Source organism: Astyanax mexicanus, chromosome 19 (assembly GCF_023375975.1).
Source record: "Astyanax mexicanus isolate ESR-SI-001 chromosome 19, AstMex3_surface, whole genome shotgun sequence".
NCBI classification, from domain to species: Eukaryota; Metazoa; Chordata; class Actinopteri; order Characiformes; family Acestrorhamphidae; genus Astyanax; species Astyanax mexicanus.
The window spans coordinates 14,934,167-14,947,742 of record NC_064426.1 but is presented as its reverse complement, the minus strand read 5'-3'; the positions used below and the strand labels follow the sequence as shown (position 1 = coordinate 14,947,742).

The window sequence follows — 13,576 nt, the reverse complement described above, 5'->3', positions numbered from 1 at the left end:
ACAAAATAATTTAAATACTACTTGCCTGATAAAGCAACATAGACCAAGATATTTAAAATCTAGGCATCATGCCAATATCCAAATAAATTCAGGAACAAATAATAATCTATCAGTCTGGAAAAGATTCTAAAGTTATTTCTAAAGGTTTGGGACTCCAGTGAACCACAGTGAGAGCTGTTATCTACAAATGGAAAAACATCAAACAGTGGTGAACCTTCCTAAGAGTGGCCGGCCAACCAAAATTACCTCAAGAGTGCAGCGACAACTCATCAAAGAGGTCAGAAAAGACCCCACAACAACAACCAAAGAACTGCAGGCCTCACTTGCCTCAGTTAAGATCAGCATTCATGACTTAACCATAAGAGAGAGACTGGGCAAAAATCACCTGCATGGAAAACAACTGCTAAGCAAAAAAAAAAAAAAAAACATTAAAACTTAATTTTAAAGTCTCAATTTTGCAGAAAACATCTTGAAGGTCCAAGAGACTTTTGGGGAAATACTCTATGGACCAATGAGACAAAAGTTGGTGTGTGTACCATTACATGTGGTGTTAAAAGTAACAGCTCATTTTAGAAAAAAAATATAGAAAAATAAGATAGTGGTAGTGTAATGGTCTAGGAATGTTTTTGGTTCAAAGGAAAATATATGTTAGACAGACAATTGTTCCCAAACTTTTGCACACAACTATTATGTAAAAACGATTTGTGTTTTAGATTAAAAGAAAAACTTTTTTTAACAGTACAACAAATGCATTTGTACAAAAAGTGTGCAAAAGTTTGGGCACCCCTGCTCAGAAGACGTTATAGTTGTTAGCTGTAATTAGGTGTGAATATGTAAACTCGAAAAAGAAAACTTAGATGTAGAATTAATTAGCTAAAAGTAGCTCCACATTTACAACGTGGCACTGAGAGCTTTGAAAGTGCACAGATAGTTTATTAAAAAACACTGTTTATACACAGTACCTTCAGGTAATCTTGAAATTAGGCTGAATAACGAGCACAAACAAACCTACAGCTGATATGTCACTTGAATACTCGCATTAGTTTAGGACTAGAGTTGGTGCAACACGAGTCAGCAAATATTACAAGGATGGCAGAATATGAGAACACCAAGTTCAGTCTGTTCCTCTATCCTACCTATTCATTTGCAGGCCAGTAGTCGGTGTTTCACTGACTACTTACATTTCACATTTTACACTTTTTTTGCCCATCTAAAACAACAACAATCAGAGTAATTCTTGTCTACCATTTTAAGTATGGTTTTTAATGTCCTCTGTGAACAGATTGTTATCTCACTGGTTAGGTAAAATCCTTGATTTGCTGTGTTAAACATTTTTAAATCATCAGACCAACGGTTTAACATTTATTGTGCAATTGACTTAAACATGTGTTACCAAACTGAGCTAATTTTTCTGTAACCCAGAATTAGATGGAAATGTACCCAACGTAAACATATGAATTGCGCAAACCCATACCCCCAGTAGAACTGCATACCTTGGTAATGTTGAAATGGTACGATGGTATAGATGTAAACATCACCCAACCCTAGTTTCATGCATTAATCCCTAATTCTAAAATTGAGGGTTTTCTAAAATGCACAGTTTTGGGCCCAAATTTAAAAGTATGACCAAAGACCAAATGCATATAAGCATAAATCCATAAATAGCTACTGAAACCATAAGCCATGTAGTGAGATCTTATCAGTGGTAAAGGAAATGTAGGCGGTCCCTGCCCAAGCAGCAGTATGTAAACGCTGGAATGCAGTTTCCCTGCTTCTGGGTCCATTAAAAGCACGCTAACGAGGTAATTACAGGCACGCCGCAGCCTGTGAACAGACGAGAACAGTTCAATAGGACTTCAGGAGCTCCAGGACCGGTTTGTAATTTGATCATTTCCAGCATGCTAAAGCAAACCCTGCTCAGAAGAGCACAGCTGGTGTTTAGGAAGGGAAAACTTCCCACAGAGACTCCGAGACCTCTTCACAGCAGACACAGCATGAAGAAAAACAAACCCCAGACAGAAAGGAAACACAACACAATGCAAGACCACCAATACGCTCTGCACTGTAGACCTAATAACTTAGAAAAACCATGTCCAGACTGAAGAATACATTTTACTTAATAGTTACTTAATTTTGTATGATCTTACATGTAGAATGAATATATCATGAATATAAATCTTCAATATTTGTATATTGTTGCTACTGGGCAAAATCTGTGGATCATCACTTCTGTTTCACTTTTTGGCATAATGTGAGTCAAACAGTGGTTTTCTTTACATTGTGTCAGAAAGCTGAGCCTAAATAATCTGACTACCTCAAAGAGGACATATTAATCCTCTTTTTACACAAGTTAGAGTAGGTCTAGGTTATACAAAACATGTTGCACAAATCATTTACATAACGAGAACCAATTAAGGGCTAAGCTGTTACGTTTACCACACGATAGTGTTAGCTTGTGCTAAATGGCAAAGCACAAACAAGCTAGTTCATGATTAGCTGTGATATAAATGCAAAACTCATTTTTTAAAACTACTGACATCCTTCTGATCTGCTGCCTTGAACAGACAGTAGGTACAGATCCCGCCGTCAGAAGAGGTCTGCTGGCTAACCCAGCTGTGGATTACTATATGAGGATCTCAGGTGAGAGGTGATACCAGGGTGGGTCTATGCAGGGTCCTTTATTGTGCCGTTACAATAAGAAAGACATCCAAATGGTTTATAGAAGCATATGATTCCGGACACCAAAAGGGGAGATGTCTACATATATTTGTACATATTGTAGGATACTGTTTACAATCCAATCAGATCTGTGTTCATCTACACTAATTGCTGCTGTTCACAGATTCTATATACTCTATATTATACTGGTTGGAAAGAATTTTTATAAGAATTTCAAAAACATTACCTGAGAATTTCCGGTCCTACGAACATTAGAACGTCATGGATGATCTTGTAGATGGAGCTGACGAGAAAGTAAGGGCCGAACGTCCGGCAGAGTGCTAGAAAGAGTGAGGGGTCCCCACTTTTCTGAGGTGCTTTAATGAGCAAAATCTCAGACTCTTCTACCGGCCTTCCATCTTTCTTCTCAGCCATCGATGGCCGCTTGGGGGAATACATGGTCTTATCATCTGTCCTGAGGGAGAAAGAACAAAAAGATGAATTAAAAAGACCAGTATTAAAAAAAAAAAATGTTGGTTCGAATCCTGTTTATGAAGCTTGCCATTGGCTACCGGAGCCCTGAGACAGCACAATTGGCCACCAGTGCCCTGAGACAGCACAATTGGCCACCGGAGCCCTGAGAGAGCACAACTGGCCTTACTCTGTCTGGGTGGGTAGATGGCACTCTCTCCCCTCATCACTCCTAGGGTGATGTTGATCAACACAGGGCGTCTGTGAGCTGATGTATCGGAACAGAGTCGCTGCGCTTTCCTCAGAGTGTGATGTGACGCTACTCTGTAATGCTGCATCAGCAGCAGTTAAAAAAGAGGCGGTGGCTGACTTCACATGTAATGGAGGAAGCATGTGCTAGTCTTCACCCTCCTGGTGTGTTGGGGCATCACTAGTGATATGGGGAGTTCTAATGAGTGGGCTGGGTCATTGGCCTGGTAAATTGGGAAGGAAATGGGATAAAAATTTTGGAAAAAAAATGAAGACCAGTATAGCCTTCATTAAAGTAAATCAGAGGAGCTTCTAGTGAAACTGCACAATCCAAACTATGACTTGTTTATAAGGGTTTATTTTAAAGTGATACAGTTTAGTATAAATAGTTACTCTCACTGACCACTGACTATTTGATGATTGTTTATTTGGGTTTATTCTATTGTTATATAGAGTTTTACAGGTAGACACCCTCACTGACCACTGATTTTATGTTTTAATTAGGCTTTATTATGTTAGAGGGATAATTATTTCTACCATAACACTAAAAATGTATTAGCTGTAAAAAATGAAACACAAATTAGAATAATGATAATTAGGCTCATTTAGACAACTTTAAACAAAAATAAGTTATGCTTCAAGAAGAGATTAGATTATGTTACAATGGTGCTTCACATTTTAAAAAACTGGTGTGGTTTTAGTTCTCTGACATGTTTTAGTCATTCTTCCTAGAAAAGATTTGTTTTTGTTCTACTGCTCTGAGCTTCACCTTTCCCTCAGTGCGAAAACACAGAAGAAATGGGTCAGATATCAGCTGCCTATTCTCAGACACATCAACTCTATAGTGAATAAAACCACACTCCTAACAGTTATTCCTAAGTGGAGACATGTTGTTTAGAAAACGCTAGGTAGGTTAGAAAACAGTAGGTCCCAAATCAGCGTCTCCATGACTATGGTTTCAGAGCAGTGGCACAAACATTACTGGTAATTATAATCAAACCAAGCTGCTGCCAACGGTGGAACAGGTTTTTGAGACAATCATGAGAAATAATTAATTTACCAATAAAAAAAACTGTCTTCTTTAATGTATTGACATTTGTAGTAGACAGTTTACCACTTCTTAATTCTTCTATAGCCAATAAAACTGCTTAATTATTGCTCCTGTATTGCTCTACAATGTGCAATAGCTATATTTACACTTATTTAATACTAATTTGCTGTTTCTTTGTTTTTACTGTCAGCCTATGTGCAATAACATCAGTCAATGCTTAATACAAAAAATATGTATTGGGGAATCAAGTGTCCTCCAATCTTTGTTATATTTTTTAGATCTATATTTTTAATATTGTTAAGTTCTCTTGTATTCATCTGTTCTGTCCTTTTTGCTGCTGTAGCATTGCAAATTTCTCAGCTGTGGGTTTAATAAAGGCTTCTCTCATCTTAGTTTACTATCTGTATTAGAACAAGATGGAGGGAATAAAACTTAATACTTAAGAGTTAGTTTCCCAGACAGGGATAAAGCCTAGTCCTAGATTATATTTTCTTTGCAGTGGAAAATCTTCATTTACAGTAAGAAATACAGCTCTGGAAAAAAATAGAGACCACTTAAAAATGGTTTCTTTGATTTTACCAAATTTAAAACCTCTGGGATATAATCAAGAGGAAGATGGATGATCACAAGCCATCAAACCATGATTTTTTACACCAGGAGTGTGCTATATTTACCAGGAGTCCTTTTTTCCTTTTCCTATTCTATAAATATGACAGCATTTTTTTATACTATGACAAATTTCCTAAATTTGATTTAAACAATCGCAATATATTAACCTGCTTACAGCATCACACTATATTGCAATACTTTAAATGGTAACCTCTGTACCATGATATGAATATTATTGCCAAGTTATTGCCAATACACAGCCCTAATTTTAACAGAAGAGAACTTCTGGAACAATGCACTTTTTATTCAGATAAATCTAAAGTTTAATTATTTGGACACAAAAACAGAAGACATGTTTGGCACAAACCAAACACAGCACTGTGTCCACAAATTTAACAATAACTTCTTTATAGTATCAGAGGGGGGCTTGACATCACACAGCTGAGTAGGAGTGGGAACATTTTCTCTCAATGTCAGAGACTGGTAGACGATTATAGGAAATGTTTAAATGAGTTCTTACTTCTGGAAAAACAGCTTTTGTGGGACTTGGTGTCCTACCTCTTTCCTCACAATAAAACTGCTATTTAAACATGTTATGTTTAAAAGACACTTCTTCAATTTGTTTAGTTATTTTATCTCAATCACATGTTACAATAAGACAACATTTTTCATGGAGCGTCTTATTTTTTCAAGTCTGTAGGGCAATGAAAAGGGATAACCTAAACAATTAGATGCCCTGAAGACACTGGTAAACATCTAGTATACATTCCTTGACAGTCAAAGTATATGTGTGAGACTTTATACCGATTTTTTTTATATGTGTTTGTATTGTTTCTGTGCACATATATACTTGTCACCATGATATATTAAGGTGCACGTTTGCTTCCTTATCCCTAAACCATGGTTACCCAGATCCGGGCTCCCAGGAGAGAGACACAAAGCCTTTCTAACAGCTCTCAATCTTTCTTCTCTCTGAATCTGACCTTTTGCCCTTGCTGCATTCATGGTCCCAGCGCCGCACCAGCTGTGGCACCACTGTATGAGAACGATCCTCTGCATTTAGAGACCACAGATCCTTCTCCTCCAAAGGCCTTTTGTATCCCTGCACCATCAGCCTGAGCAAAACAAAACACACTGTTACATCCACACAATCCTCACAGTGTTGAGAAAACAAATCCAACAGCTCCAACCTGAATCCAACACAACCCACAGAATAATTTAGCATTAATCAGTGTAAATATCAATAAATACAAAATTATATAAATCAATAACTTATTTTATTGTTTTTTTGTTTTGTTTTAGCATATTGTTAAATTACATTTTGGCAATTTTATGACTCAACTGTATTACAACCAATGGGTAGTTATGTTATAATTATATTACAATGAGAGAAAGACACTACGCTACAGGCTCTTTAACAAGAAACCTTTTTAACCTGGATCTAGGGCTGCAGCAATTCGTCGAAATAATTGTCAATATCGATTATTTAAATTTGCTACTTTTTCACTATGTTTTACTAAATTTACCACAAATGTAATTGTCGACTAATCGTTAATTTATAACAGTACCAAACTTCCTTAATTGCTGGAGACAAAAACGCAATGGGAGATAATGGGAGTATATGGGCTCACTCACATATTTTATACTGAACTCTATCTGTCTCCAATAGTGCCCAAACACAACAGATTACAAAAACACTAAATAACAGTGCTTTCCACATTTTAGCTGTTTCTCTTGTTTTTATAGATGGAGAACATGGCAGAAATCATTCTTGACTAATCGACTAACAGAAAAAACAAATCAGATAACTCGAAAACTAAAAAAAAAAAAAAAATTGTCTGCAGCCCTACCTGGACACAAATATATAATTTACTACCACAATGCTGGAGATGGTAATTAAATGTATAAAATTATCATTATTCAAGCTTATCCAAGACCCAAAGTGCCTAAAGAGGTGCTAAATTATTAACCAAAAATGTATTCATATACATTGACGAACATCATGGACCATCTTGAGACCCCATACAGTCTTTCATCAGTTTCTCTCACCCTGTGATCCACCAGAAGCTGATCCTGGAGAGGAAGGAAGCTCCAGCCTCTGGACACGGATTCTGCACCAACAAACAACTCTTAGGCACATCATAATCATCCTTCATCAGCAGCTAATTTAGACAGAAATTAGGTTTACAAAGAGCTCTGATTAGGCACTCACCGAGTCCTTGACTGCCTGAGAGAAAAGCGGAGGCTGGTCTGAGAGGCAGGACAGGATGAGCGAGATCAGCAGCAGGGCATAGTAGATGTAGAAGGTGCTGTATCTGAACACATTGACAGTCTCCGGCTAAAGAGCAAAGGAACAACAATTCACTTACATTTACAATCGTTTATTTAACAGACAATCTTGTCCAAAAGTTACTCACAGGATACATAATAAATTACATGCACATTCAAAAACTAAATGTTGAGTGTCATAAATAGATGTAATTATAATTTATTACAGTATAAGATAGAAAGAATGTTTATTAGGGAAAAACGCAAAAGGGCAAAAGCATTAATGAAAAAAAAAAATTGTGGGTGAGCATTATCCTGCTGAAAAATACAAAGTGGAAGCTCTGACATGAGAGGCAAATTATGTGGTCCAGCACATATCACAGACCTGTTAGTGTTCCTCTAATCAGTACTGGGTTTAACAGACTTTTGTATGCAATGGGGTCAGTGTAACCTTTAGTAGTTTAATTTTCTAAAAGTATCAAGCTAAATTTGAAATGAATTTCAGCCTTTCACAAACAGAATTTCTAGAAAAATGTAAAGCTGAATCTTCTCTTGATTTTCAGATTTGTCCATTTTTCTTGAACATTGCACTACATTTAAAAACAAAATGAAATAATGAGTTTTTACATCCAATTTTCTGTTTGCATTAAGCCTCAAACGGCAAGAAAATTACATTAACAAACATTGTGCACATTTGTGTCAGCAATGGCTCCAACTTGAAATTCCTGAATGCACTCATTAGATGAGTCTGTGGTGAATTGTGCATTTTCATACCATGGTCTACCATGAAACTGGTTACCGCTGCAACTCTAGACCTACAGCAGGAAAGTTACTGTCATCTTTGACACAGTCAGTGCGAGAGCAGTGATGCAGAGTGTGTGCTGTAATAAAGGCTCACCTCGTTCACAGCCTGCAGGATTTTGGATCTGAAGGTAACTGTGGCACACACTGTAGCAACAAGCCAGAAATTCAGCATTATCCCAGAGGACTGGACTCCCTTTATCCGCTCATACTGGATCAACAATGTCGCCAGCAACTGTGAGACAAACACAAGCATACAGATTAACATACGCACAAATCAGCTGTGACACTTTACACAATGGCCTGTGGTTTACACTGAGAGCAACATGCAAATACTGTCAATAAAAACAGAGAGAGGGCTAAACAACTTCCTCTCTCTCAGCGAGTTCTCAACAGATACCTTCTCACTGGGCTCTGATACAGCTGATATTTCAGTGTTATGGAGCTGCAGTGTTTTATTCTTTGTTTTTTTTTACTTTTAGGGCAGTATGTGCAGTATACACACCTCAGGTTCCCAGAGTCGGAAATACCACATAATTTCAATAATCCACAGAACAGATTAATTTGAATATGGTAAGGGCTGAGAGAAAAAAAAATAGAGCATTTTAACACAATTTATCCAGAATGCCTTATCTAGGTAGTATGTGTTTATTGTTATTTTTGTGTTTAAGTACTTATTCAAAAGCTAACTTAACTGTCATACAAAAAGTAATCAATATTGCTATAATCAAAACCATTTTATACAAGATATAAAAAAGATCTACTGTAATATCACGGCTGCTTTTGGGTCATCACCTGAATGTAATTTGTTTCCAAAAAAATAAAATTCATAAGTGGTTTGTGTGAAAGTGGTTTGGTTTCTGGATGGATGACTCAGCGTGCAGCCTTGCACAATTTATCAAACATCATCCAGGTCATTTTACTAAATCACTAAGATACTTACTTAGACACCCAATTAGAAATAGCATTTATTATTTATATAGTTCAAGTGTTTTATTTATAGTGTTTTAAATAAATATTGATGCATTAACATTAATCTTTATTAGGGTTTAATCATATCATATATAAACATTTCTCTGAAACATATCAAGATAGGAGTGTTTATTTATATATCCCTGGCCTAGTAAGTATTCTTGGCTGTATGTGTATACTGTATATTAGAGTTAAATTAAATAAAAATCTCACCATGGTGATGCCAAGGATCGTGGGGCTCACTAGGTAAACGGGAGCGCTCGCGACTCCGTGGCCTCTTTCCCAGAAAGAGTAAAAAACATCTGCCCAGCAGATAATCCACAGCAAAAACCCTGTAACCTATCAGAGCAGAGGGAAAATATTGAGATAAGAAATATTATCTTAACACAACACTCAGAGGGAGAACTCGGCAGTTTCACAACTAACATCCATAACACGTACTGAGAGTACCACAATCAAAACTGATGTAATTTTATGCATAACTGATTGTAGTGAAGAAATGTTGAAAGAAGTAAAAACTCTGTTTTGCTAAACACTAGAACAGTGCATTAAAAGATACACACAGAACATTATGTATTAGCTCTTATCAAAGTCTGGTGTGCATGGTTTCTGACTAAAATAATTAACTTTAATTTAAGAAATGTATTCACAAATGCGTAGCCACTGCTACTACAATGTTTGGCCTTATTTAACTTTATTAAGAGTGTTTATTGTGATTGAAATGAGTGGACACAGTGCTTAGACACATCTATATAGCTGGTTCACCTTTTAGATATAAAATAGGGGACATAGGCTTGTGTTGGTCATCCTCTAGTCCCTCTTCAGTGGTCACACTGCCCACAAAATGATAATGACTTTATTTTTCTGGTTGGGGAACTATTCTCAGTCCAGCAGTGAACACGAAGCGTCTAAAAACACCAGCAGCACTGCTGTGTCCGATCCATGACCACCAGCACAACACACAAACAAACAGTGCTGAGAATGAATGACACACCACCCAAATAATAGCTGATCTGTGGTGGTCTTATGTGTTCCTGATCATTGAAGAACAGGGTGAAACAAGGATAACAAAATATACAGAGAAAAAGATGGATGTCTGTAATTGTAGAACTACAAAGAGCTCCTATATGTTCAGTGAAGCAGATAAGTTGGACAGCAAGTGTAGAAACAAGGATGTTTTGTGCCACAACAAAAAAACTACTGTATTTGTTCATCTAAGTCCAACCTAGGCATGGACATTATTTTCCTTTCATGGAAAATCTCCATTCAGAGTGCTGTGTGTAATCTATGTGTGGTAAACTGCCTCAAAGTGTGTCTCTGAATTTATACTTACTGTTTTGGCTTTATTAAGGTGGGTCATACATATGTATCCACGATCATGGCTTTTGAGGTACAAGAAGTAGAACGGTGCAAAGAGCCAGAGGTAGAAACAGGGGACCACGACCAGCAGTGTGTTCTGAAAACACTGGGTCAAGTCTGGATTGTGTGTGTGCCATGTGCGGTTCCAATCCTGCCAAGAAAATGAGATTGACAGTCATTATTCATCCAATCACAGCAGAGTGCCCAGAAGTCTTTATTTAAGAAGTTTTAACAATGGATTCTTTGCTGGAACCAGAGAAACAGGCTCATAGGCAAAAGTCTGGGCCTCATTCTATGGAAACAACATAACAGGGTTAAGTGCACAGAGTGAAGCATCAGCACACACCAAACTAATGATTTGAGGTGGAGAGCTAAGCTTTGCAAACACTCCACAACTCCTGACTGGTCAGATAAGTGAATCGTACGAGCAAGTTTGGTCAAGATCTCCCTGGGAGCCGCCTGAGTGCACAGCAGAGAGAGAGAGGACAGAAAGACCTTTTATTTTAACATGAGCCAAATCACACTTAAACAGAAATGACTAGATGTATATATTTAAAAGTAATAATAATATAAATAATACTCTAAGTATTTAATAAGAAAAACTTACACAATACAAAATCTTATTTAAAACTATCAGGTTTTTATTAAACATACAGCCCTAATAATAAAATAATTTTCAATAAACTACAAAAGACTTCTAGTTGTGATTCTTTAGGGTTGTCTTGTTGCATTGTTTTTTTTTTGTTTGTTTGTTTGTTCAGTCTATTCAGACTGTAAGGACCATGTCAAAACCTGCTGCTTGTGCCTCTTGAGGAAGTTCACTGTGTATTTTAAGATGTGTTGAGGATGATTGTCTTGCTGTAGTAGCTATTTTCTCTTCATCTACATCATTTTATGATTACAGATGGTCCAGAGGGATGTCGCAATACCAGACAATTTGTATTCTGTGCCAACAGGTTCTTAATACCAATCTTTATACCACAACAAAAGATAAAATACAAAACAATAAATACGTATATTTCAGCATGGACATTTTTTTCCAGCAACAAGAGTGAAAAAGATTTCTCTGAAATATAAAAAATATTAGCATTGTGTTATAATGTTATTTATTAAATCAATACTTCCCTCTACCAGTGAATATTCCCTAGCTGCAGCGTAAGCCCAAACAGCCCAACCTCCCCCATGCTTAACAGGAAGGGTGTTTGAGTTGCTGCACCCTTTTCCCTCCAAACATATCTTTGATTACTGTATTTAAATGTTTAGTTCAACTTATTTTAACTTTATCAGACTTGTTTACGTGTTTTTCATTTTAAAATTTGCAGTTGATTTATAGGGAGGCATGAAATGTTTCTTTTAATGACTCGTTCAAGAACGTCTTTCTAATCTTTCTATTTGTTTAGAGAGATTAATTATATAATTGTAAATGATACATTATGTCATATCAAACATTCACTTATGATTTGTAATGCATTAACTACAAGGTATAGTTTAGTGACAATGAGCATCAACATATTCCCAATACAGCACTATCCATAACAGTCAACCTGTGCACTATTTCCTAGTTTTTATTGCAGCACGCATGAATGAGCAGCCTATTTAACAGTGGAAAAATCCACTGCTGGAACATCTATGAAGGCCAACAGTGTCTATTTTTAGACTTTAAACACCACAAAATTGTTTAAGGGTTGATTATGTCATAGCAGGTCCAGCAGAGTTGGGTGATTTCTCTGCTCAGGTCAGTTAAACATCTAATAAAGCTTAAAGGAGAAGTGTTCTGGAAATGGGTGTGTTCACCCCCTTCCAAGAACTCAAGTACAATGTGGTCATCCTACTGTGCTGACCAAATTATACAACACACTTTTCCTTAAGCTGCTTCTTGAGCGTTGGTAGTACTTTATTTTGTCCTTCGGGGATCCTTAATTACTAACAAAGTTATCTGACAGAATCAATTTTATAAGCTATAGGAACCAACATAAACTAGCATTACTGGCATATTTCGGTACCCACTCTGCTCCAAAAAACAATCTATTACATTTACACAATCCAAAAATGAGTTTTACTCACTTCAGTTCATGTTCTGAGAGATACTGGGTGCTTTAACTTTTAGAGTGTATATTTTATCACATTAGTACTTTTATTTTGCTTTTTGAGGCTTCTTTACTATGCAATGCCATCAAATAATCCTATTTGGTTCTATGTTGACCCCTGTGAAAAGGAAGAATACTTAAGAGCATTAAAAGTATGTTGAAATTAGGTAAATAATCCTAAAAGTGCATTTTCAATTGTATATGCTTCATGAAAATACACATTAAATAGTTTCTCTGTATTTCAATAAAATGTTTTAAATTATATGATGTGTTGAAAGAAAGAAAGACAAATATATAAAATAGCATTAAAAACAAGAGCATTAAATAAGGTGTTTAAAAACACATACATAAATCTACATAAAGTTCAGAGAAGTTGTGCGAAAAATGTAATACTTTTACATTGTTTTTAAATATAGCTTAATTACAACTGAAACACACTTAAGTTGTAGTCAGTTACTCCAAAATAGTACATTTTGTTAGTATTTGAGTACATATTTGAATAAAAAAAAGTATGTACTTTTCCATGTTAAGAATACTTTTAAAAATTTACTTAATACACTTTTTTTTTAACAAGGGAAGAACCATGTCTGTAAAGTTTTTCATTTGTACTGCTTTGTTATTTGTGTGCAATATAACATTAACCAAAGGAGCCTTAAAATATCTGATTAAAAAAAATCCCTGGTAAAAAGAAAATTACAAATAATTCTTATCTTAACTGATATCAATGGAGGGTTCCCTATAGACTAACGCTTAAACGGCTATGAACACCCATCTTTATTACACTCTTAGTTGTGGAACTACAATTGTCTGCGAGTTAGTGAACAGACTAAGAGAAGCTTGACTAACCACACTTTATCCTCAAGCTGCTTTTATTTCAGTTTGAGTGTTTATAACATTTCAGTGGTTTTATTATTTTGCTTTTGAGGCCCCATCAAAATAGCTTACCTAAGGTACCTAAACTAGCTAGTTGCCACAATTAATACGAGAAACTATAGCTAACAGCCAATATAAAGGCACGTGACCGACAACTCTCAGTTCTCAGTCTGCCTTA

The 13,576-nt window shown here is 36.1% G+C and overlaps 1 protein-coding gene across 2 annotated transcripts in view; it reads right to left on the bottom strand.

Annotated features, from left to right (window-relative positions):
• The window catches only part of abcc1 (ATP-binding cassette, sub-family C (CFTR/MRP), member 1), a 43,552-nt gene that overhangs the window by 29,154 nt on the left and 822 nt on the right, over positions 1-13,576 (bottom strand). For both annotated transcript variants that reach the window (XM_049467883.1, XM_007235343.3), the window contains exons 2-8: positions 10,413-10,589; positions 9,293-9,418; positions 8,205-8,342; positions 7,251-7,376; positions 7,088-7,149; positions 6,022-6,153; positions 2,906-3,133 (exon numbers count right to left, since the gene is read on the bottom strand). In XM_049467883.1, the coding sequence (XP_049323840.1) occupies positions 2,906-3,133; positions 6,022-6,153; positions 7,088-7,149; positions 7,251-7,376; positions 8,205-8,342; positions 9,293-9,418; positions 10,413-10,589 (989 nt within the window). The remainder of the gene's footprint in view (positions 1-2,905; positions 3,134-6,021; positions 6,154-7,087; positions 7,150-7,250; positions 7,377-8,204; positions 8,343-9,292; positions 9,419-10,412; positions 10,590-13,576) is intronic.